Raw genomic sequence first — 27,634 nt, 5'->3', positions numbered from 1 at the left:
ACTCGATCTATGTGTAAGTCAACGTCAGAACACGCCACAGACACTCCCACAACTGGCCGACGTGATTCAGGCAGAATGGTACAGAATTCCGCAGGACAGAATTTGTACACTTATCCAGTCAGTGCGAGGATATGCAGAGCCGTGATTGCTACCTGGGGCGGTCAGACGAGATACTGAGGTCAGCGCAACCTTCTGGCCTTATGTGATATGATAATGAACATTTTTCAATGCCTTTGTACAACGACAACATGTGACTATCGAGGTCCAATATTTCATATTTGTATCTATAATATTAAAAGAAATATATCTACCACATAGTTCATGTGTTGTATGCAAATGTCATGAAGCCTTTTGCATTGTGGCGCCCTATGTTGGCAGAGAAAACGTCCGGTTACTTTGGTGCAAGGCCTTGGCCGCAATGCAGTGACGTCATCAACTGTGTGACGTCATTGTACCTTTGCCGCCACATCCACAGCCTTGGCTCTATCTGAGGTCACCGAGTGCAGCGAGATATAAACAAACAGTTTTTGTCTGTTTCACGATTAATTGTACACTCATGACACAAAATTAACACTGACTATTTATATTACGAGATAAGGTGTTTACACAATAATCACACCTCATCTATATCTACACACAGTTAATTTTCTTACCTGATCATGCGAAGTTCCTAACACAACAAATGATAAAATATATTGACATATTTTTAACAAGTTTTATTTCTCCAAAAATACAACAAACATTCTCACCTAATCCGGAAATATATAACACACGACATCACATGTCCGCCTCCAACGTCTACACAAACACGACACTGACGTCACTAAGCGCCGCAGGACACCAGGACATCCAGCAGTCGCTGATGTCCCATGGATCTCACCATGTCGGTTGCTGTCCGCCCGTTGTTGTTTCCGACATCGATGTCAACCACGTTCAGAGACTGAACAATCCTCACGTCTCCTCTAACACAGGCCCAGTGAAGGACGTTCTCACCGACATTGTCCACCTGTGACACATCAGCCCCTTCATTCATAAGGAGCTTCACCACTTCACTGTGTCCCATCACTGCTGCCCACATCACCGGTGTCCTGCTCCCCACTCCTCTACTGTTGATGTCCAACACGTTTAGAGACAGGACAAACCTCACCGTCACCAAGTTTCCACTCACACAGGCCCAGTGAAAGGTGTTGTTACCGCCATCGTTCACCAGTGACACATCAGTGCCTTTACTCACAAGGAATTTAACCACCTCTCTGTGTCCCCCCCGTGCTGCCTCCATCACTGGTGTCATGCTCCACACTCTACAGTTTATGTTGACATCACCCGCAGACAGGAGCCGCTTCACCTCCTCTAGGTCCCCGTCCGCGCTGGCGTAGTAGAGGTCGCGGTCTGCTTGTGATGGAGTCGCTGTACCACAAAGTAAACGCAAAGTGTTGATAAGTGACATGAACATCGATACATCATTAACCACTTCCTATATGGATAACAACAAACTAAGGACAAGGTTTATGTATTGAACTAAGAATAATCGATTGATGTGACATTTTTAAAATGCTTTCTTATTCATCCAGTAGCTATAGCTGTATGCTGTGCATGGCTGGGGAGTGTTACTGACACTGTCAGTACAATTGCTGTTTGAAATTATTAAGATAATATTATTACATTATATTATTACATTGCTTTATATCAGCTTGGTAATTAAAAAAGGTTAGGTGTGAGCTTTCTGCCTGTTGGCTTCTCCCACATACCGTGTGAAGCAGTGGAGAGCAGTTGAATCCTCTCACTCAGGTCACTCGAGGCTGAAACAGAAACTATAAATTTATAGTAGTTTAGTGATTGTCAAATAAAATAATTGACTCTCATAAATATACAACACAAATATAAATGCTATCTACCCCGCGTGTCTACACATCTGCTTTTTGGATTGATTCATGATGATGGCAGTTGACTTGTTTGAAATTAATAAGATAATAAGAGAATACATTATCAACTTGTTAATTGTAGAGACTGTTAAAGGAAAGTTGCGGAGTAGAATCTAGGCTTCCTGGCTGATATGTATACATGGTGATCAGGCCAGATATCATACAAAGTTGGACAATGACACAGTCTACCAAATGCTGGTGTAAGATGGTTAAATAGTGATAATTCCCATGGTCAAAGGTAAGTAACCCTTTGGCTGGGTGCGCTGAAATACTTGTCCTGCTCATAATGTCTGATGTATGTGTGACTGAAATAAATACCTTGAAGTGCCTGTCCTGGTCATAATGTCTGATGTATGTGTGACCGAAATTGGTATCTTGGGGTGCCTGTCCTGGTCATAATGTCTGATGTATGTGTGACTGAAATAGGTACCTTGGGGTGCCTGTCCTGTTCATAATGGCTAATGTATGTGTGACTGAAATTGGTACCTTGGGGTGCTTGTCCTGGTCATAATGTCTGATGTATGTGTGACTGAAATACATACCTTGGGATGCCTGTCTTGGTCACAATGTCTGATGTATGTGTGACCGAAATTAGTACCTTGGGGTGCTTCTCCTGCTCATAATGTCTGATGTATGTGTGACTGATATTGGTACCTTGGGGTGCTTCTCCTGCTCATAGTGTCTGATGTATGTGTGACTGAAATTGGTTCCTTGGGGTGCTTGTTCTGGTCATAGTGTCTGATGTATGTGTGGCCGAAATAAGTACCTTGGGGTGCCTGTCCTGCTCATAATGTCTGATGTATGTGTGACCGAAATAGTTACCTTGAGGTGCCTGTCCTGGTCATAATGTCTGATGTATGTGTTACCGAAATAAGTACCTTGGGATGCCTGTCCTGGTCATAATGTCTGATGTATGTGTGACTGAAATAAGTACCTTGGGGTGCCTGTCCTGCTCATAATGTCTGATGTATGTGTGACGGAAATAAGTACCTTGAGGTGCCTGTCCTGGTCATAATGTCTGATGTATGTGTGACCGAAATTGGTACCTTGGGGTGCCTGTCCTGGTCATAGTGTCTGATGTATGTGTGACCGAAATAAGTACCTTGGGGTGCCTGTCCTGGTCATAGTGTCTGATGTATGTGTGACCGAAATAAGTACCTTGGGGTGCCTGTCCTGGTCATAGTGTCTGATGTATGTGTGACTGAAATAAGTACCTTGGGGTGCTTGTCCTGGTCATAATGTCTGATGTATGTGTGACTGAAATAAGTACCTTGGGGTGCCTGTCCTGGTCATAATGTCTGATGTATGTGTGACTGAAATAGTTACCTTGGGGTGCCTGTCCTGGTCATAGTGTCTGATGTATGTGTGACTGAAATAAGTACCTTGGGGTGCTTGTCCTGGTCATAATGTCTGATGTATGTGTGACTGAAATAAGTACCTTGGGGTGCCTGTCCTGGTCATAATGTCTGATGTATGTGTGACTGAAATAGTTACCTTGGGGTGCCTGTCCTGGTCATAGTGTCTGATGTATGTGTGACTGAAATTGGTACCTTGGGGTGCTTGTCCTGGTCATAGTACCTGATGTATGTGTGACCGAAATAAGTACCTTTGGGTGCCTGTCCTGCTCATAGTGTCTGATGTATGTGTGACTGAAATTGGTACCTTGGGATGCCTGTCCTGGTCATAATATCTGATGTATGTGTGACTGAAATAGGGACCTCAGGGTGCCTGTCTTGGTCACAATGTCTGATGTATGTGTGACCGAAATTAGTACCTTGGGGTGCCTGTCCTGCTCATAATGTCTGATGTATGTGTGACTGATATTGGTACCTTGGGGTGCTTCTCCTGGTCATAGTGTCTGATGTATGTGTGGCCGAAATAAGTACCTTGGGGTGCCTGTCCTGCTCATAATGTCTGATGTATGTGTGACCGAAATTGGTACCTTGAGGTGCCTGTCCTGGTCATAGTGTCTGATGTATGTGTGACCGAAATAGGTACCTTGGGGTGCCTGTCCTGGTCATAGTGTCTGATGTATGTGTGACTGAAATAAGTACCTTGGGGTGCCTGTCCTGGTCATAATGTCTGATGTATGTGTGACTGAAATAAGTACCTTGGGGTGCCTGTCCTGGTCATAATACCTGATGTATGTGTGACCGAAATCGGTATCTTGGGGTGCCTGTCCTTGTCATAATGTCTGATGTATGTGTGACCCAAAAAGTACCTTGGGGTGTTTGTCCTGGTCATAGTGTATGATGTATGTGTGACCGAAAAGGGTTTCTTGGGGTGCTTGTTCTGGTCATAGTGTCTGATGTATGTGTGACCGAAATAGCTATCTTGGGGTGCCAGTCCTGGTCATAATGTCTGATGTATGTGTGACCGAAATAAGTAACTGCAAGAATTCGGTCCGACATCTGCACAATCATGTGGCATGTGTATATATATGAAACATCTAAACCGACGACCGAAAGAAACTTCACCATAGTTTTAAATCACTCCAGTTTAAAAACGATGCATTCAGTAAAATGTTTTGAGAGGATCGAAATCAGCGAAATCAACATTTCAGTCACACAGCATCCGATATCGGCATGACAGGTGCCAAAATTGAGGTGTATTATCAAAAACAAGCATTCAACTTAATAGGAAAAAAGGCACACACATCTAAAATCAGCCAAGTTCAATAGCACGTCACAGCAATAGCGTGTATGACCACCCTCTGCTTGAAGATACGCAAAAACTGTGCGGCGTACACAAAGTTTCTGATGACGTCACGTGTGATTCGTCGCCATTCTTCTTAGGGACGTTGATCAGTTCTTGTCGGTTGGCCGTGGGATGTGATCGCTGTTGAACACGACGATCCATGGTATCCCAGTAGTGTTGGGCAGCGTATTGGCCACGTCAACACGTTGACGTTGTTGCCTGCTAGGAAGTTCTGTACAAGTTTGTTACAGCAACACTTGAGCAATCAAAACTTCTAGCAATATGGGTGGCTAGCATCTGTATCATACCCAGGGTCCGATTGCGTTTTTCGGGTGTCAGTCGTAGCATTTCTGTGGTGGTCTCTTAGTGTGAGTGTCTAACATTCCGTCTCTATCCTTAAAAAAAGACCTTCTTACACGTGTAGTTTCGGCTGTCCAAGCCGCATGTCTTTTTTTTCACTTTTTCTCATTTCCTAAAAATAAGGTGTCACAGACGAATATCACTTTCTGCATTGACGTGTTGGCGATGTGTTTTGCATTGATTTAGTTTAAGCTTGTGTTTTCAATTTTTTACAATTTATTTTTTAAAGTGGTAAAGTTTCTTTGGGTCGCCAGTTTAATATAGCTGTAATGTGCATATTTAAGTGTGCCATCTATGGGTTAAATATTCCTTGAAATAGTATATTTTACTAGAATTATGCAAGGGAGAGGCAAACAGGAATTTGGTCTTTTTATTGAGAACACATCCTCCCTCCAATTTCAATATTTTTTACATAGTATTATGTATTTTGTACAATTTTTGTTTGTTATCTTTGATAAAATACTTTGACATTTTTGTTCAGATATGCAAGTTCCCGCCATATTCATATGACGTGGTCTAAATGTCCTTGGCTGCAGTACAGTATATGAATGCGTAATATAACAATGTCTTATGGTGTGAAGGCTGTGAGGTTGCACCTATATCATATAGTTTAATTCATAGCAAAAACGTTTATGTTGAAGACGTCTCGCTTGCTTTGTGAAATAAAATATTATGATACCCGGTTATCCATGATTACTTTATCATTGACGATGAGTTGCTGACAACGCATTAGTGACAAAATATGAATGTCCACCTCTTGAATTGTTTTATTGTTCTTCACAACATATTCCTATCAGAAGGATGAAACAGGGCCTTGCAGTCTTATAATTTGACATAGTTTATCATCCGTGTGTTGTGTGGTTGTGTTGACTGTCCTTGAGGATTGATTGAGTAAATGGTGGATAACGTGGCAGTCAGCGATAGCAGTGTCAATTATTGAAAATATCAACTTTAATATTCTGGGCAGTCGTAAAAAGTGAAACAAGAACGTCCACATCCTCAAGTCAACCAGTTCACCAGATGGAAGCACTATAACATGTTTAGATACATATTGTATTTAGTATGTGTAAAAGTATGCTTCAAGTAAAATATTAAAAAGTAATACATCACTTACACGACCTTGGATTCCTGAAAAAGAATAAAAGAGGAGGTAAGTAAACAGTGATATGTTTATCAGTAACAAGCGACACGGTTAGGTCAGTCGTCGTAGTGTGACTCAGGCATGGCGAAAACCTAGGATCGTATAATCCCATATCGCCCTGATTATGTGTCTAGGTTTGTCAGCACCATAACCATGCCCGTGGGTGTCACTTAAGTAGTGTCCCTCAGGTATGGCGAAAACCTAGGATCGTATAATCCCTTATCGCTCTGATGATGTGTCTAAGTTTGTCAGCACCATAACCAGGGGTGTCACAAAGTAGTAAACGTCTGTGACCTGCATCACTTCCGGCTTTACTCCCACATGAAGCTGACACGCCGTGATATGACTGAACTACTACAAATGAAACTTACTCACCACCTCTTCAGTAACACTACCAACAATCATATAGAGAAGATAAATAACCGTGTGTGCTTTAAAGAACAGGTCTTCATGAGAATTACCTTCTTATCAGCCACGTAAACCCTTTGTCAAACGTTCTTCTACATCGTGGACTGCAAAGAGATGTGCTTCATAAAACACAGGGCACCTGCTTGACATTTCCTCGTAAACACCAACCACTTTTGGCTCCCACACTAATATATATTCACATTTTTCATAAAACCATGTCTTGTGCTGAATTAAAATTGTGATCATTGAACGATCGGATACAAATGCCATTACTGATAAGGATGGCATCATGGCAAAACATAGAGTAACATTCGTGTGTTCGTACAACTGAAACTGTGTAGATTCTAGTACAACATTTTACCCATGTAAAATATGTCAAAGTTACGCTGAACAAAATGAGTTGATCATAATCTAGATGCTGAAGTAGTGTGAGGTTAGAACCCGACCTACACAAAGTAAACTCACCTCTTCCAGCAACACATTGTCGAAAAGATTAAGACCGCAACAGTTAACATCAACTGCATACTCTGTGCAATGTGACCCTCACCTGTAACAAACACGATATGAGTAATTAGTGTGTCTAATGAGCCACTCACCTACAACACACAACCACAATATGACTAATAAGTCTGTCTGTTGTGTCCCTCACCTGTAACAGACAAACACAATATGACTAATGAGTCTGTCTCATGTGACCCTCACCTGTAACAGACAAACACTAGGGGATTAAGTAGAATAAATATTAGGTATCTAACATTAACTTTCAACGGCTAACATTCAACAGATTATGTATTTGAAACATACGGTTTTTACTATATTGACATTTTAATCTTCTTTCGTCCAGTTGAACAAGTATTATTTTATTCATTATCTGGCCTCGAGAGCCTAACTCTACTTGACGCTTCTCAAGCTGGGGTGACTCAGCAGGATGGTTCCGTGATTGGGTTCCACCTATTTACCTGTTTCTGCTTGACAGAACTCTCCTGTATATCTCCCTCTGCAGCCATGGGTACAATGTCCACTTCCTTGATGACAGGTGTCCGCAATGCAGTTCCGGCCACACAGCTTCTCACATCGGTTGCCATGCCAACCACGCCGACATCCACGAGTGCACGTTCCAGTGTCAGTCTGACAGTAGTTGGTGTTTCTGTCGGAACCCAGGGCACAGCCTGGAGGACAGGCTTGATCGCATGTTTCCCCAAATCTGCCCCAGTCACATGGTCTGTAGGTAGTGGTCACTGCAACACAGACACAGCTTGTGAGAACACTATCAGACAAAACGTCTGTATATACGTGTCAATACATATCTTTGACACACATCCTGCCCCAGTCACATGGTCTGTAGGTAGTGGTCACTGGAACACAGGCATAGCTTGTGAGAACACTACATGATAAAACGTCTGTATATACATGTAAGTACATATCCACGGTTCACATCCCATTTAATGCAATCCTTTAGTAGCAGTCAATGGAAATACACGAGAGGGAGGCTTCATGTTTCTTCTTTGCATTCAGTACAAAATATTTTGTGTCTGTAAGCCAGTCAACACTCTATCTTAATCTTTAAATACGCCGTTCTCACTCGCTCTGAAACACCCAGTGATTTAATGACGTGAAATATAGCACAATATTGCATGTTATTTATGTTGAGACATTACAGACATTAGCCCCCTTTAAGCATCTTCTATTAAGGAGTTTGAATGAATTCGTGAATGTTTTATCCACGAGGCCAATGAGTTGGATTAACAGAATGTTTTGTAAGACACTGCATGACATGTTATCATGTCATAGAAGACAGTGTCATTTATAAGTATGCCATTAGTACAGTCAGTGCAATCGCAGAATAAAAATAAGTCACACTCATGTACATTAACATTTCTCATTAAAAGGACGCGGACATACAAGACCCTCGTAATTTCCCTTGCATATAGGGTGTCACTATTGGAGCGCACTTTAGTGAGGAGTTCCCATGGCATGTTGCATCACGTAGTCATGAATTATCTATTGGTTTAAAATCAACCAAAATTATTGTTGGATTATGACAAAACGTGATGTACATTTACATCTAACATCCAAATAGTCTTGTGAAACAAGGAGCTGTCAATCTGCTGTATGCCATCCTCTCAAAATCTTAATAAAGTACCAATGTTCTGACTTAACCCCTACACATAACTTATCAGGATCTGTTTATAGAACTGTATCTGCGTACATGTTGTCTGTGTTTGTGAACCTTTTGTTATGTTACAGAAATATTCACTGTATCCATCTATACACCCGAGGGTACATTCCCCGTTGCGCTGATTGCACGGGGTGCTGATGCAGTTCTCACTACAAAGTAGACCACAGTGGTACACAAAATATTTACTATCCCCACACACACATACACACAAACATGATAACCTATTTATCATTTAATATCACTCTTCAGTTCTGTGCTCGAAAACACATTCCATCTCTCACAAACATTGCCTAAACATTGCGAGTTTTCCTGGAATGTGCGCATGAATATATACACCGTCAGAGGGTAAATGTTGTGTCAGTCGGACAGTGACGCAGCCAATATAATCCCACTAAAACCTCAAGGGAAGCCACTATAACCCTAGTCTATGAAACGTCACGGCCACAGTCAGAGTGTAGTCAGATGTACACACATCGACAAAACAAGTTTACAATTGAACATATTTCGGCAAAATCCACTGTTTTAATATGTGGAAAAGGTTCCAAACCGCTGATGTCTACAAGCCCAGATGTAAACTGACCCCACTTGGCTGGTGCACTCAGAAAATAGTTTCGCAATTTATATCTCAAAAGTTGTCACAACATGTGAAATGCCTTAGCTACGTCACAGTCAGACACTGATTTTCAGTATGTTAGACTATTCTTTTGATGATGACAATTATCCCTGTAGTTTCTCCAGATTCCTGATGGTTAATTCTGATTCTGTCGTCGAGTTTCAAGGGTGACGCCATGTTTGTTTGCGAACACTGAAAATAGTCCCTATTTGACCTTTGATATTTGCATCTCTCTCCGCATATGACCCCAATGGATATCATTATTTTCCGTTGGCTTTATCCTGCTGACAAACCTGCCCATTATATGATAGAGAACTGTATAATGTGTAAGAAAGGATAAGAATTTATGGATGAACCACTTCTTTATTACAATTGAGAGCAACGTTTCGGTGTAGGTTCTAAGACCGTTATCAAGCAAGTGATATCCAGAGTGTGGATATCGTTGGCTTGATAACGGAGCAAGAAGTTGCTCATCTATATATTCTTATCCTTACCTCGTACTCCAACTTCTAAATACCTATCAAAGAAGATGTATCTGTGTACCCGTTGTTATGTTACAGAAATATCCACTGTATCCTTCCATACACCCGATGGTACACCCCCCGTTGCCTTGGTTGCAGATGGCGTTAATGCAGTTCGGGCTACACAGCTGATCACAGTGGTCACCATGCCGACCACGAACACACCCTTGCAAACACTTCCCAGTATCTTTGTCACAGGGTCGAAGGTTACTGCCAAGGTAAAGTCCACAGTGATCTGAACATAGTCGGTCACAGTTGTGTCCATACTTGCCCCACTCGCACACCGGGACACCCTGTACTGAAGGAACTGAAAGCAGAAGTTAAAAAAGATAAGTTCCTTTCAAATAAATGTGGACAATAGTTGTTGCTCATAAATATAATCACATTGAAACGTAATCTAATAAGTGTTCATAATCTCGCGCAGATAGTCCTGCAAAAGTCTCCTCAATGAAAACCGTTTTATGAAATGTGGTCTATTAACCATTACTTGAAAGTAATCTTAACTGAGGACAGAACAATAATCCCCTCAAGATGACAAGAAACACTAAAAGTGGAAACAGTGGGGTGTGTTTAGACATGCATGCACTTGAACCATTAATCTACACCACAGATGCATTGTTGATGTTACCATGTTGTACTCCTGAATGCAGGGTTTTGTGCAGTAACACGTGCATTGTGCTTGGCAGTGTTGGTTATAGTAGAAGTTTGTGACATCTGCGATTAAGTAATGAAAGTCTGTTGTGCCTGTTTAGAAACATGATTTTCGATTGTATACATGTCATTAATAGATTGTTTGTTTTTGAGAGACAATTGTGTTGTTTTACCAAATTAATCCGAGATATGAACTTGCGAGATAAAATAGGTATCATGAAAACACTGATATCAGAATTTGTGTATAGAGCTGTATCTGTGTACCTGTTGACTGTATCTGTACACCTGTTGTTATATTACAGAAATATCCAATGTATCCTTCTATACATCCGATGGTGCACCCCCCGTTGCGTTGATTGCAGATGGCGTTGATGCAGTTGTGGCTACAAAATTTATCACAGTGGTCACCTTGCCGACCACGAACACACCCTTCGAAACACTTCCCAGTATCTTTGTCACAGGGTGGAAGGTTTCTGACAGGATGAAGTCCACAGTGATCTGAACATAGTCGGTCACAGTTGTGTCCATACTTGCCCCACTCGCACACCGGGACACCCTGTACTGAAGGAACTGAAAGCAGAAGTTAAAAAAGATAAGTTCCTTTCAAATAAATGTGGACAATAGTTGTTGCATTAAATCTGCAATGGAGAAGAGTTACTCCCTTGAGTGAAGTTTTGTGTTTTAAACTCATAAATATAATCACATTGAAACGTAATCTAATAAGTGTCCACATTCTCGCGCAGATAGTCCTGCAAAAGTCTCCTCAATGAAAACCGTTTTATGAAATGTGGTCTATTAACCATTACTTGAAAGTAATCTTAACTGAGGACAGAACAATAATCCCCTCAAGAGAGAAAAAGGATAATCTTTTCTTAGTTGTTCATAGAAATTTCCATTCGTATGACAAGAAACACTAAAAGTGGAAACAGTGGGGTGTGTTTAGACATGCATGCACTTGAACCATTAATCTACACCACAGATGCATTGTTGATGTTACCATGTTGTACTCCTGAATGCAGGGTTTTGTGCAATAAAACGTTCATTGTGCTTGGCAGTGTTGGTTATAGTAGAAGTTTGTGACATCTGGGATTAAGTAATGAAAGTCTGTTGTGCCTGTTTAGAAACATGATTTTCGATTGTATACATGTCATTAATAGATTGTTTGTTTTTGAGAGACAATTGTGTTGTTTTACCAAATTAATCTGAGGTATGAACTTGCGAGATAAAATAGGTATCATGAAAACACTGATATCAGAATTTGTGTATAGAGCTGTATCTGTGTACCTGTTGACTGTATCTGTACACCTGTTGTTATATTACAGAAATATCCAATGTATCCTTCTATACATCCGATGGTGCACCCCCCGTTGCGTTGATTGCAGATGGCGTTGATGCAGTTGTGGCTACAAAATTTATCACAGTGGTCACCTTGCCAACCACGAACACACCCTTCGAAACACTTCCCAGTATCTTTGTCACAGGGTGGAAGGTTTCTGACAGGATGAAGTCCACAGTGATCTGAACATAGTCGGTCACAGTTGTGTCCATACTTGCCCCACTCGCACACCGGGACACCCTGTACTGCAGAAACTGAAAACAGCAGTTAAATGAGCAGTTATGTAGTAAGGGTCGAAGATCTTTTTCACGTCGGTCAAAACAGTGTTAAGCCAAGGTCACTTACATTTTGGATCATATAACCATTTACTGTTGGCAACCGAATTCCACTGTTCGGGAAAAATATCAAACACAGGTCTATTCAAAATAACAAAGGTCAAAAAACAAACTCACGGTTGAGCCTGAAATGTACTGTTTCGTCACGTGGTACGGATTTACCAATGGAAATACTAGATTCTTAAGTTCGGTAACATAATAACATAATAATGATAATCATAACAAGTTTGTATCTGTACCCTGTCAATATGAAAAATGCACTTACATACAATGATCAGCAACGATCCACACATCACAGCGTGTAGGCAATCCATTCTGTAACACAAACAACATTAAACGTGACACAAGTGTGCTGTGAAGCTGAAGCAACTATAGGTCAATATGCAAACTTACAGAGAAGTTATATGACAACCATAGCATGGTTTATATCAGAGAAACCAGAATCAACACATTCCCATGATTTCTCCATCTAGATGGTCTGTAAGTACAGTGTGTAAGTACATGATGTAAGTACGTAGTGTAAGTACGTAGTGTAAGTACGTAGTGTAAGTACGTAGTGTAAGTACGTGGTGTAAGTACGTGGTGTAAGTATGTGGTGTGAGTACGTGGTGTGAGTACGTGGTAAGTGTATGTGGTGTAAGTACGTAATGTAAGTACGTAGTGTAAGTACATAGTGTAAGTACATGGTGTAAGTACGTGGTGTAAGTACATGGTGTAAGTACGTGGTGTAAGTACATGGTGTAAGTACGTAGTGTAAGTACGTAGTGTAAGTACGTGGTGTAAGTACGTAGTGTAAGTACGTAGTGTAAGTACGTGGTGTAAGTACATGGTGTAAGTACGTAGTGTAAGTACATGGTGTAAGTACGTAGTGTAAGTACGTAGTGTAAGTACGTGGTGTAAGTACGTAGTGTAAGTACGTAGTGTAAGTACGTGGTGTAAGTACGTAGTGTAAGTACATAGTGTAAGTACATGGTGTAAGTACGTGGTGTAAGTACGTAGTGTAAGTACGTGGTGTAAGTACGTAGTGTAAGTACATGGTGTAAGTACGTGGTGTAAGTACATGGTGTAAGTACGTAGTGTAAGTACGTAGTGTAAGTACGTGGTGTAAGTACGTAGTGTAAGTACGTAGTGTAAGTACGTGGTGTAAGTACGTTGTGTAAGTATGTGGTGTAAGTACGTGGTGTAAGTATGTGGTGTGAGTACGTGGTGTGAGTACGTGGTAAGTGTATGTGGTGTAAGTACGGAGTGTAAGTACGTAGTGTAAGTACGTAGTGTAAGTACGTTGTGTAAGTATGTGGTGTAAGTACGTGGTGTAAGTATGTGGTGTGAGTACGTGGTGTAAGTATGTGGTGTGAGTACGTGGTGTAAGTACGTGGTGTAAGTACGTGGTGTAAGTACGTGGTGTAAGTATGTAGTGTAAGTACGTAGTGTAAGTACGTGGTGTGAGTACGTGGTGTAAGTACGTGGTGTAAGTATGTGGTGTGAGTACGTGGTGTGAGTACGTGGTAAGTGTATGTGGTGTAAGTACGTAATGTAAGTACGTGGTGTAAGTACGTGGTGTAAGTACGTAGTTTAAGTACGTAGTTTAAGTACGTGGTGTAAGTACGTAGTGTAAGTACGTAGTGTAAGTACGTGGTGTAAGTACGGAGTGTAAGTACGTAGTTTAAGTACGTGGTGTAAGTACGTGGTGTAAGTATGTGTTGTGAGTACGTGGTGTAAATGAATGGTGTGAGTATCTTGTCTGTTTGTTTGTTTGTTGTTTAACGCCACACTCAGCAATATTCCAGCTATATGACGGCGGTCTGTAAATAATCGAGCCTTGACCAGACAATCCAGTGATTGATATCATGAGCATCTATCCACGCAATTGGGATCGATGACAACCGTGTCAGCGAGCCTGACCATCCGATCCCGTTAGTCGCCTCTTACGACAGGCATAGTCGCCTTTTACGGCGATCATGGGATGCTGAAGACCTATTCCACCTTGGATCTTCATGGGTCGAACATTGTGTAAGTACATGGTGTATTTACATGATGTAAGTACATGGTGTAAGTATAAAGTGTAACTATGTTGCATAAGTACATAGTGTAAGCATGCAGTGTATGTACATGGGGTAAGTACATACAGTTAGTAGATGGTGTAAGTCAATAGTGTAAGTGAATAGCACATAGAGTGAGTACAAAGTGTAAGTATAATGTGTACGTACAAAGTGTAAGTACATTGTGTAAGTACATGATGTAAGTACATAATTTGAGTTCATAGTTTCAGTACATGGTGTAAGTATGTTGTTTATGTACACGACGTAAGGACATTGTGTTAGTACACGGCGTAAGTACACGGTGTAGGTACATTGTGTAGGTACACAGTGTAAGTACACAGTGTAAGTAAACGTAAGTACACAGTGAAAGTAAAGGTAAGTACACAGTGTAAATAAAGGTAAGTACACAGTGTAAGTAAACGTAAGTACACATTGTAAGTAAACGTAAGTACACAGTGTAAGTACACATTGTAAGTAAACGTAAGTACACAGTGTAAGTACACATTGTAAGTAAACGTAAGTACACAGTGTAAGTACAAAGTGTAAGTACACAGTGTAAGTAAACGTAAGTACTCAGTGTAAGTAAACGTTCTGAGTACATGTGAGTACATGGCGTAAGTACATGGTGTAAGTAAAGGGTGTGAGTATATGTTCAGTGAATACATTGTGTAAGTACATTTTAAGTGCATAGTTCAAGTACAATGTGTAAGTGAGTGAGTGAGTGAGTTAATATTTAAATTGAAATCGGCAATATTTCACCCATATCGTGACGAGACAAAATTTGACTTTAATCATATATATGTAGCCTGTATAAAATCCTGTCGACGAAGGGCAGTAAAACAACTGGATTATCACAGATATATGTTTAAAACTGGTATATGACCATAAAATATGACTATTCATTGGGCTTTATCTTACAGCAACTAAAGTGAGGTCACCGTACTGGGGACCATGGGGACTTACACTACCTTTGCTACCTGCATGGACCCCAGCAGGATTTACACCGTCCCTTTAGTCACTGGTGATTATTGACAGGGTTTAGCCGGGGATTTAAAAGAAACAAATATTCTACGATGAAAACACTGGTAGACATAAAAATACTATGATTTTTGTGGGCTTACATAGCCTCTCAGGGGGATAATAATTTTACGCTACTTCAACCCCCTTCGAGGATATAGCCACTGTCAATCTCAGTTGATAATCATATACTACCAATTCATGAAATATATAACTTTCTACATCAAAATTTATTTATTAATTAAATTTCACGGAAAATACCTATGATTAAATGAGCCTGTTTTTGATTTAAAAGATCCTTTGAATATGGTTAAAATGTTCTGATTAACTAATATCTGAGTTTCCTTTTTGTTTGTAATCCAAACACTATTTCGATTCTTAAAGTTTTTGTTGTCACAATTTATAACCCAAAAATAATTAAAAGAGCTTTGCATTCCATTTTGCACCACATACACTATACGTAATATTTCATAAACTTGTTTATCTGCACAGTTAGAGGTCGACCACGTGTCACGTGACGCCATTGTCACTCAACTTGTCAGGGGTTTGGAAAACGTTCATAGCAGAAGCGGGTAAAAGCTAGAAGGCAGCAACACCTATCACAGGAAAGTGTAAGTTACTAAAATGCCACTCCTTGTCGATACCTACTGCCTGACTTCATTTATGGACACTCTTAAATCGGAAATAACCATAGTCGACCTACCCTGATCAAACAATGTTATGTGAAGTGCACGTGTAACAACTGATAAGACATCGGGTCAACATGACCTTAGTGACAGTCATGTCACGGGTGGTATGGTCTGTGTCCGCTAGTGTTTGTTTGTTTATTTGTTGTTAAACGCAGCACTCCGCAATATTCCAGCTATATGACGGTGGTCTGTAAATAATCGAGTCTGGACCAGACAATCCAGCGATTGGCATCGATCCACGCAATTGGGATACGATGACCTGCATCCCGTTAGTCGCCTCTTACGGCAAGAGTGGGTTGGTAAACAACTATTCTACCCCGGATCTTCTCGGGTCTCTCTTTAGGTTGAACATAGCGACGCAAGTTTTGATTCAGGCTGAAGGTTTTCGTTGTGTGGTGCTTGTTTATATGTATTTCAACGCATGTTGAATAATGTAGATCGCAGCAGCTATAAAACTCACGTGATGACGTTCGTGCTTGTCGTACTTATTGTTGAACCAAATGAGTCCGACATCATGGGATTATAAAATCACATTAAGTATATTTTTATACAGACAGGCGACTCTAGGTTTGTATTGCTATATATATGATAGCTGCGCGATAAATCACAAAGAACACAGAACACGTCGTTTATTTCACGATAAAACATTGCTCTATCATGACGATACAATCACAAAGACGATGTGTTTTCCTTTTGCATCACCAATGAAAGGAACACAGTTTTTAGCCGGAAATACACTTACTTGTTAAATGCCTTTACCTCACCAATATGTCAGGAGCAAGAGCACCACCAGTGTAATTTGTCCACCCTCCGACGTTCTGCACACTACACTGTGGCACGACACACCTACTCCACTCAGTAGATAACATGGTCAGTGTAACCTGTCCACCCTCCGACGTTCTGCCCACTACACTGTGGCACGACCCACCTACTCCACTCAGTAGTTAACATGGTCAGTGTAACCTGTCCACCCTCCGACGTTCTGCCCACTACACTGTGGCACGACACACCTACTCCACTCAGTAGTTAACATGGTCAGTGTAACCTGTCCACGCTCCGACGTTCTGCCCACTACACTGTGGCACGACACACCTACTCCACTCAGTAGATAACATGGTCAGTGTAACCTGTCCACCCTCCGACGTTCTGCGCACTACACTGTAGCAATGCACACTTCGACCCAGTAGATAACACTGACGTAAGACTTATGTAACCTAGCAATATGCACTGATAAAAGTCCCCCTATCTGTACACTGACAAGGGTTCTAGCCAGTAGAGGGCAAAACACCTCATGATGTATGGCCCACTTGTCAAATGTGCTGTGTACTTGTTCGACCCTTCACAGCAACCAGTGGATTCTTCTTAAGTCAAATCTCTTTGTTGTGACATAACCGAAATACTGTTCTGCAATAATGTACTGAAATTCTGAAACACTCATTCACACACTTCCTCAATCACCTGAACCCACTCGCCCAAAATATATTCACTCACTCACCCAAACTTACTCACCAAATGTCTCTCACTCACCCAAAACATGTTACTCACTCACCAAAACTATATTCACTGTCACTAAAACTATTTTCACTCACTCATCCAAACCATATTCACTCTCATTCAAACTATATTCACTTACTCACTCAATTATATTCACTCACTCATCTAAACCATATTCACTCACTCATCTAAACCATATTCACTCACTCACTCAAACTATATTCACTCACTCCTTCAAACTATAGTCACTCACTCACTCAACTATACTCACTCGCTCAACCAAACTATATTCACTCACTCACCCATCTATATTCACTCACTCACTCAACTATATTCACTCACTCATTCAAACTATTTTCACTCACTCACTCACTCATCTATATTCACTCGCTCATCAAAACTATATTCACTCACTCATTCAACTCTATTCACTCACTCACCAACTCATATCAAACACACAACGCTCATACACCAGCACTTACCCAGATACATCAATCAACATATACATTCACATCACTACTGTACAGATAGGCTATAACATCAGATAATTATTTCGAGTTCATCTATACCTATAAATATATTCACAATACATAATATTTCTAGTTAATCAATCAGAAATGCACTACACTACCCACTTCACCCAAACAGTCCTGGTCTCGACACCAAAACCGTAACAGGCACCCATATCATGGTCTTGACAGCAAAAGCTGTAATAGGCACCCATATCCTGGCCTTGACACCAAATCTGTGATAGGCGTCCATACCCTGGCCTTGACACCAAATCTGTAATAGGCACCCATATCCTGGTCTCGTCACCAAATCTGTGATAGGCACCCACATCCTGGCCTTGACACCAAATCTGTAATAGGCGTCCATATCCTGGTCTTGACACCAAATCTGTAATAGGCGTCCATATCCTGGTCTTGACACCAAATCTGTAATAGGCGTCCATATCCTGGCCTTGACACCAAATCTGTAATAGGCGTCCATATCCTGGTCTTGACACCAAATCTGTAATAGGCGTCCATATCCTGGTCTTGACACCAAATCTGTAATAGGCGTCCATATCCTGGTCTTGACACCAAATCTGTAATAGGCACCCATATCCTGGTCTTGACACCAAATCTGTTATAGGCACCCATATCCTGGTCTCTGACCCAATCTGTAATAGGCACCTATACTCACCACACACAAACACTAGCTCATATAACATGTCAAAATACTATTAATGGGATATTTGGTGGTCAATATAGGCAGTTTTTATATATTACCCCATACCAACCCTATATGAACGCGAGGGTATGCTGACATGGGGATCGATCGCGAGGGTTGATATTGGGTATGATATAAAAACTGACATATCATAACCTCTTTATCATATACCACATCAAATTGTAAAATGTTTCTATATATCTGCAAGTGAATGCAAAACATTTTCACCTTGTGTGGAAGTCATCATCAAGGGAAAGATTGCTGAGCAGACGAGCAGGCGACACACGAAGGGACGTATCTCGAATTATTTTACCACCATGGCTGATATTGATCATCCATTCAAAATGCACCCGGCAGGAGGTGTAATACGGGTCTGGTTAATACACCCCCTGTCTTATGACCGTCTCCATGTTGGCTCTATCTCACATGTAAAATGCCTCATATCAGTGATAGGTATATCATAAAGGTATTCCTTTATTTTCAATGGTTTATATATCATACTGGCATGTATAGACCACAATAATAACTTTGAATACTAACCTTTTAATTGCTGGTAGGGTATCCTTTCCAGTGCAGAATGAAGCGGGAGTGAAATACCAGTATGAAGTGGTGAAAACAAAGACATATAAGGAGGACACTAACATGTTAAACCTAACCAATCAGGCAAATACCTAACCGTCAACTTTGATTGATCAACCAAGATATACCTGTCTACCCTACGTTGCAGTTGACAGACCCCGTGAGGTGAACAAAAGACAAGGGATTTACTGATGACGCCCAACTAACGACACCTAAAGTACCTTACGCACCCTGAAATGACAAATACAATTGTTTTGAAATCAATGAAAATAACTCCTTAATACATCTGAAATAAATACAATAGATTATGATTTACCTGAAATGTCTCAAAGGACATTATTATGAAGTAAAACAGCTAATAAATCAAACATTTTCAATATACACAAAAACTACTGTCTTCCACAAACTTCCACTTCCACTTCCACAGATTACATGTAATTGTTTGGTGAAAGAACTTGGTACAGGTAATATATGAAACAGTGACACATTTTTAAGACGAGAATGTGGAGGAAGAAATGTGCCAACGCCACACATCAGTATTAGTAACTTTTAGCTGGACTCTAAAATCTGAAGACCTGTCCATTACTCTTTTGCGCTCAGTTCCTAAGCCCCACAAAAATCCCGAAAAGAGATATATTGCTGCGTCCAGCAAATATATCACGAAATCCCTGTCTCAATGGTTCACCTTAATCATTAATGCCAACAAAAAAGGACTTGTTTTATATTAACAGAAACTATTTGAGACAAGTGGAATTAACACCATGTGGAATCTCAGAACTCAAAGTTTTAGCTTGTATTTGTACAACCCTCGAACGTTAGGATAATCCGAAATTCTTCGATCAACGGGCATTTGTTACTAAATGTGGTGACCACAGATATTTTCTATTTTTAAAGTTTTCCATGGGCACAAATTTTCTGCATTATTCGCTGATCTATTTCTGTGTGCAAACGTATAAGAAAAACGAGGGGATTTGGCCTACAAGTTCAACTAAAGCCTCCGGTATATCGGTGATATGATATCGTTCAATAATGGTCAGATAAGCAATTCCCTTCCACTGCCTTATAATCTAGAAATATTTAAAATCATCGTCAGAAAATAACCACTCCCGATTATCCTCAGAAACAGATTCCCAAAAGCATAAAAGGCAACACGAAAGAATAATATATTATGAGAGAAAGAGTGCAAACAGACAGTAGTCTTATAAACAGAGGTGACAAAACCCTTTCCATAATCATACGAAATCTTTGCTAAAAGCAGAATCCATTGTACGATTCCGTCTACTTCATAATCACGTCAATGAATCACTTTAAAATAGTTATGTGTGACAAGGTGTTCGCGAAAAGGTGAGGGTACCCTGCCCAACCGGCGGTTCATATCACAAACACATGCAATGGCAAGTCAAGTATTCACCTGATCAAACAAGGAAACATATGGTACATCCCATGATTCATTAACAAATGCTCATGGTATGCTCGGAATCGTACAATCGATTCAATTTATGCAGAGATTTCCATTGGCAATGGGGAAGAGTTTTGTCTCTTTATTTAATGAACTTATGTTTAGTTCTGTCCACTTAGCAATCGAAACTAAAGAAAAATAATAAAATGCAATCCTGAAGTTAAATTGAATAAACTGTCAATCAGTGGGAGACACCAACCGACACAAACCACCACACAACACTATTTGCTTATGAGTTATGGGTTGACGTTGAGTTGAATATATCAACTTCCAAATAACCAAAGTAGAAGTAACAAGGCCAGCAACATTTCTCTGAAAGCTTCCTGCTTCCACACGTGATATTCGCGCATTACATGTTTTATTTTTACTGCTGTGGTGCAGCCAGGAAACATAAAGGTGGCAGTAGGGAGCGAAACCTGTGACTCACCCTGAGCAGGAACTGCATCTATCATACAATAACAATGGATCAAACGATGACACTGGGGTCCACGTGAAGCACAGCCGGAAGGTAGTTTTATAACGTACCTCTCATTGTAGCTAGCAGTCGCTCCTGATACCAGTGCCAAGGTATGTCAGTTGTAAAGGTATGTAATGTGTGTGGCATTTGTAAAGGTATGTCATACGTGTGTCATGTGTAAATGCATGTTGTACGTGTGTCATGTGTAAAGGTATGTCATGCTTGTGGCATGTGTGAAGGTATGTCATGCGTGTGTCATATTTGAAGGTATGTCATACGTGTGTCATGTGTAAAGGTATGCCATACGTGTGTCATTTGTAAAGGTATATCATACGTGTATCATGTGTGAAGGTATGTCATGCGTGTGTCATGTGTAAAGTTATTTCATATCTGTGTCATGTGTGAAGGTCTGTACTGTCTGTGTCATGTGTGAAGGTATGTCATGTCTGTGTCACGTATCAAAAGGTATGTCATGTGTAAAGTTCTGTCATGCGTGTGTCATGTGTAAAGGTCTGTCATGTGTATATCATGTGTAACGGCCTGTAATGCGTATGTCATGTGCAACGGTCGAGCATGCATGTGTCTTGTGTAAATATCTGCCATTCGTGTGTCAAGTGAGTGAGTGAGTTGGGTAAAACACCACTTTTAACAGTATTCTAGTTATATCACAGTGTGTCAGCTTAATGTATGAGGAAGGCCCAAAGTTATGCAGGTCTCAGACGTTTACCACTTCGGTGAAACCCACGAGCACGGGTTTGGTGCTGAAAACCTAGAAACATAATAGGGTCGAACCGGGATTCGAACCCACAATCATAGGTTTCTGGCGTGCCCAAGGGATGGAACTCTGAACAACGAATCACGGCAACTTAGTCGACATGGCGAACCGTGCCCTCTCGTGTGTCATTTGTAAGCGTATGTCATGCGTATGTCATGTACAAAGGTATGTTATGCTTTGGTCATGTGTAAAGGTATATCATGCATATGTCATATGTGGAGGTATGTCATGCATATGTCATGTGTTAGGGTCTGTCATGCATATGTCATGTGTAAAGGTATATCATGCATATGTCATGTGTAAAGGTATGTCATGCGTATGTCATGTGTAAAGGTATATCATGCATATGTCGTGTTAAGGCATCTCATGCATATGTCATGTGTAAGGGTCTGTCATGAATATGTCATGTGTTAGGGTCTGTCATGCATGCGTCATGGGTAAAGGTATGTCATGCATATGTCATGGGTAAAGGTATGTCATGCATATGTTATGGGTAAAGGTATGTCATGCATATGTCATGTGTAAATGTATGTCATGCATATGTCATGGGGAAGGGCATGTGATGCATATATCTCATGGGTAAAGGTATGTCATGCATATATGTCATGAGTAAAGGTATGTCATGCCTATGTCATGGGTAAAGGTATGTCATGCCTATGTTATGGGTAAAGGTATGTGATGCATATATGTCATGGGTAAAGGTATGTCATGCATGCATGGGTAAAGGTATGTCATGCCTATATCATGTGTAAAGGTATGTCATGCATATATGTCATGGGTAAAGGTATGTGATGCATATATGTCATGGGTAAAGGTATGTCATGCATGCAGGGGTAAAGGTATGTCATGCCTATATCATGTGTAAAGGTATGTCATGCATATATGTCATGGGTAAAGGTATGTGATGCACATATGTCATGGGTAAAGATATGTGTTGCATATATGTCATGGGTAAAGGAACATGTATGCCATCAAGGTTCCAATGAAGTGACAGAGCGATGGTTGATTGATTGTTAGTTATAGAACGTGTACACACGACCAACACCCGATCCCGTATCGCCAGTTATATGTTAAGTTTGTGTATGTATATACTTCTTTATGTTTCAGACAACAAATGGTTCCCTTCCTGTACTTAGTCTTTGCTTGTATGTTTACTGGAACACAAGGTAAATCAGAATTACGTTGCTATACAGTGTATACGTTAATATTTGTACAGCCTATGTATTGGTTTTACCTTCACTGTCGTGGTCGAGAAGGTTCAACCTGGATTATAAACATAAAATAAACGAAGAAACCATTTTCATAATAATAAGAAATCACCATAACGCTTTCATGAAACCAGATGTGTTCTTGCACATGAGCGTGTCCTGGCCCTCCGGTGTCACTCGTCACAAACACATGCAAAGACAAGTCAAATGTTCAGCTGAAAAACAGATATAGTAGATATGTAGTACAAGGCAAAGTCCATCCTTGATTGTATCAAGGCATAAGGTTCATCTGTCAGACAGGGATTTGGTGGTACATTTGCTGGATCCATATATATATATACAATGTACATGTGGATGTTGATGGAGCTTTGGAATCCACTACAAAAGCGGAATGGATATGTTTTCAGGTGTTAGCGTCAAGCCAATAGTTAATAGTACTGATGCCTTGTCTTGGCAGATTTCTTCCTCACTTAAGATAATGTCCTTGTATGTGGCATTATGTGATATGTCACTTGTACAAGGTCTTGGATCAAACAATTAATATAGTGATACACGCAGAGCGGGAATATGCTGTGAGATGTATTGTCAGTGGGAATATCTACACAGGTATCAAATAGGGCAGCCAGACTTGGGGTTCATCATTCACATGAACCTGTAGTTTAGATGTATTTGAGCACCAATGTGTGCTCTGGAATACACTTTAAAGGAGAAGTTATTTTCTTCCAGCTGCCAACTGCACTGATATTCAGCACTGTGCAGAGTGTGACGAGAAGACTGGGCAATGTCTCAAGTGTTACCCTGGCTATTGGGACAAACGGTGCAGTATCAAGTGCAGCGACAGTTGTCGACATAATACATGTGAAATCACAGATGGGGGGATTGAGCGATGTTCTGAAGGCTGTGTTACTGGTTTCCAAGGCACAAACTGCATAATACCATGTGACACTCCCGTTGATAATTGTACAGAATGTCCTGGTGGGTGTGAATAGGAATACTGCAAGCTGAACTCCACCTGTGTGTCTGGATGTGTTGACTCCTACTACGGTTCTGGCTGTCGACCGTGCTCCAACAGATGTAGATCCTGCAACAGGGTCACAGGAACATGTGAGGAGTGTCACCCTCCATACGTTGGTCGGGACTGTGAACATCCCTGTGCAAACTGTCCAGGAAGTTGTGACAGTGAATGCTTGAAGGAGTGTTCATCAATATTTTACGAAATGTTTTGCATTGAGCCGTGCATTAATAATTGCATATCAATTATTGACACATGTCCACTGAATTGCAGTGATAAGGATACAGTCAACTATTGTACACCGACTTCTCACAACCAGAATGGCGAGTGTACACGTGGTTGTGTAGATGGATGGTACGGACCCACGTGTTCATCTCGATGTGACGCTAACTGTTTGAACCACAGGTGCGACCTGACAGGTACTTGTGTTGAAGGATGTAAGATCGGATATTTCGGGAAAAACTGTACACCATGTTCTGAGACGTGCCTCAATCACACCTGTCACTCAAACACCGGATCCTGTACACATGGATGCAGCCAGGGCTGGTATGGGGAAGTGTGTGACCAGACGTGTGCAGTGTGTCGTGACGGGGTGTGTCATCAGAAGACTGGAACATGCATCAAGGGGTGCACTATCAGCGGGTGTGATCCCTCCTGTACAGGCAACTGCTCCATAGAGGAATGCCGTCAAGCTGCTCCTTGTAACACAGGTAAGCTAATTGTCATGTATCCAACATAATGACTTGTGTGACATCCACTGTCCATTTGAAATGAAAGCGGGTAGCATTTTTAAGCGATGTTATGGTGCCATGCTGAGGTTCCTTTGTTTTGTTGTGTTAATGTATGCCTTATGTATGAGTTGATACGTAACCAGCATGTTGTTTCTGTTTTGACCTGTTTCGTTTTGTCCCTTCCGAATGCATGTGGCCAGAAAAAAATACTTTTATTAACATACACACAATTTCTTACTGTGTATTGATACTGAATTTGATAATCATGTATTCAAGATATGTATATGATATTATTGATGTCCATCGACACATATTTATTACATTTATCCTTTCATTTTATGCTTTCCAAAGCTCCGAAGACAAATGGTATCATTATCAGAATCCTTGGTATCATTATTGGAATCCTTGCAGCAATTGTGTTTTGTATAGCGTTGAGACAGTGTGTGCGTTACCGCAAACGCATTGCTGCACAAAGGTTAGTATTTGTATTCTTCAATCTGTACAATTCAAGATTGAGTCCAACAATAACCATTGAACGTTCAATGAACAGAAAATTATACTAGAAGCTAAACACCAACGCAAATGAGATAAACTGAAACTGGCTTCCACTGGAGATATCGCTTGGTAGGATCAAGTGATATCTTATCTACAATGAATTTGCATCACAATGCTCAAATGACATCATAATCTCTCTACCTCTGAAGCTGAATAGCTGTACCATTTACACTCCGGGCACTGATTATCGAACTTTGTACATGCACAAATCTTCTTCTCGTAATACAACAGAACACACAAACGAGAATGCAGGCTGCCATGTGGCGTGTCACATAACACAAAAAGGTACTATCTATAGTGTATACATGTTTGATATCGCCCAAAGCCTTGTTTGTATTTACAATAATACTGTTTATACAGGCGTCGTCCACTGGAAGCTGTGATGGTCAATGCTACTAGACAGGTGTCACTGCCTACACTGGAGTACCAGGGTCTACACAGATACTATGAACTACACGACGAAGACATGGACCCGGAGTTTCCCTGGAGAAACCAACTGGAATCTGGGATGGTCACTGATACTGGACAGGTGCCCACACATGAGTACCAGGTGATACACAGGTACTATGAAATACATGATGACGATGTGGACCCAGAGCTTCCCGGGAGAAACACAAACAACCCAAACAACATGGTGGAGGAGGAGAAGGAGAAAAGGGAAAAGAAAGAAAAGAAGGAGGGGGCAGAGGAGGAGAGCGAACAAGCCACACCCATTCTTGGTGAGTACTTCCCAGTGTCCAGTGATGAAGGGGACGGAGAGAAGAGCGAACTAGCAACACCCACTCTTGGTGAGAACTTCCCAGTATCCAGTGATGAAGGGGATGGAGCAGAGAGCGAACTAGCCACGCCTGCTCTAGATGAGGACTTCCCAGTGTCCAGTGATGTCGAAGATGAAAAGGATGCTACATCCGGGGCTTCTGCTGAAGACCACTCATCATACATTCGACCAATACGGGATGTGTTTGTTGATGACCCAACAACAGTTGTGACATATCTGTCACCAAGGGAGGACTCAAAATAACTTTCATTCTAAAGTATTCTACTCAAAGTCAACATACTTATCAACATGTACGAGTGGACCAGTTTCCGTTTTAGTAAATACCTGTCTTTCTCAGAGTCATGTCTATTATCTCACATAGTTTGCGCTACTTCAAACAACTATTGAGAAACGGTTCGTTGTATCGGTGTCGATCTTGTAAAACATACCCTACATGCAGATGGACTTCCATTGTGTTTGGGCTTGTGGCAATGATCGAGGATAGTCGAGGAAACGTTGTGCTGATATGGACCTCTATAAACGCCAGATTTTACCTGATTGAAACTATTTCCTCAATGTACATGGCACAGTAGTTGACAGTCACCAGTGTGTGGTCTGAGTTGCCAGTAGACGAATGGTTTAATGGCATGGGTATGGATAATCTTGATCCTATATACAGTACAACCAAGTTAGTAATTCCTTCTTGCAGTGTATGGTGCTTACATATACTTTAACTTTTTTTACTCTTACAACTTGCAATGGAATCGTACATACAGAATAAATGTGTCCATGTATATGTTTTCTGTTATTTACTTGTACATTGTGTTTGAAGGAAAGAACAGTTGGTGTCAGCAGGAAGGCCCTCTGATTCTTGATAACATGACTGGATCATTATCATCATAAAAACACTATTATTGTTTCCTCCGTATTAAAATCTAAGCCGATTCAGATACATTAGTGCAGATATTGTTTAGCTGGACATCGTTTGTGTGTCTCCCTGTGACACATGTGGGGGACACAGCGTCATGTTGACACAAGTTCATGTGTTGAGTCATGTCAGGGCGTGACGATGGCTATGGCCCCTTTGTATCAAAGTCAGAATGGCATTTTGTGGCAGAAACCGTTGCTTTCTTTCTTAACCCGATACGTCTGTACATGTAAGGGGTCGCGAGGTTATTCAAAATTAACGTATCGTTTTTATCAGTTTCAACAAAAATAGTAAATGCACTGTCCTGTCTCTGGATTTTCTTGTTCATCAATCACTTGATTGTCTGGTTTGTTTACATGCTGCCTTCGCATGACAGGAGTACTGCTGTGCGGCGTCAGGCATTTATGCAAATAATGTTCATGGTGAGTGCTACCGGTCTTGTCGTGAACACCTGGTGTCATCACTGATTGATGCCCTTGACGCCAGTAAGAGTGTTTCCGGGAATAATCAAGACTGGTTATTCTTTTGCAGTGACAATTTATATAGAAACATATTGTTT

The 27,634-nt window shown here is 40.9% G+C and overlaps 1 protein-coding gene and 1 pseudogene across 1 annotated transcript; one reads left to right on the top strand and one right to left on the bottom strand.

Moving 5' to 3' along the window:
* Positions 1 to 731: 731 nt before the first annotated feature.
* On the bottom strand, positions 732 to 12,456 carry LOC139441444 (cell death abnormality protein 1-like). Its single transcript, XM_071222358.1, has 11 exons — positions 12,429 to 12,456; positions 11,777 to 12,082; positions 10,778 to 11,062; positions 9,864 to 10,148; positions 8,738 to 8,758; positions 7,488 to 7,766; positions 6,994 to 7,075; positions 6,582 to 6,632; positions 6,094 to 6,107; positions 1,749 to 1,799; positions 732 to 1,407 (listed from the first exon to the last, which is right to left on the bottom strand). The coding sequence occupies exons 1-11, from the start codon at positions 12,454 to 12,456 to the stop codon at positions 824 to 826; spliced, it is 1,986 nt and encodes a 661-aa protein (XP_071078459.1). The 3' UTR covers positions 732 to 823.
* Positions 12,457 to 22,998: 10,542 nt separating this feature from the next.
* Positions 22,999 to 26,555, top strand: LOC139441445 (multiple epidermal growth factor-like domains protein 11; annotated as a pseudogene).
* The last annotated feature ends 1,079 nt before the right edge of the window (positions 26,556 to 27,634 follow it).

This window comes from Haliotis cracherodii, unplaced genomic scaffold, assembly GCF_022045235.1.
Source record: "Haliotis cracherodii isolate W230 unplaced genomic scaffold, xgHalCrac1.p SCAF_40, whole genome shotgun sequence".
NCBI lineage: Eukaryota > Metazoa > Mollusca > Gastropoda > Lepetellida > Haliotidae > Haliotis > Haliotis cracherodii.
The sequence above is the reverse complement of the archived record's forward strand: the minus strand, read 5'-3'. Positions and strand labels throughout refer to the sequence as shown.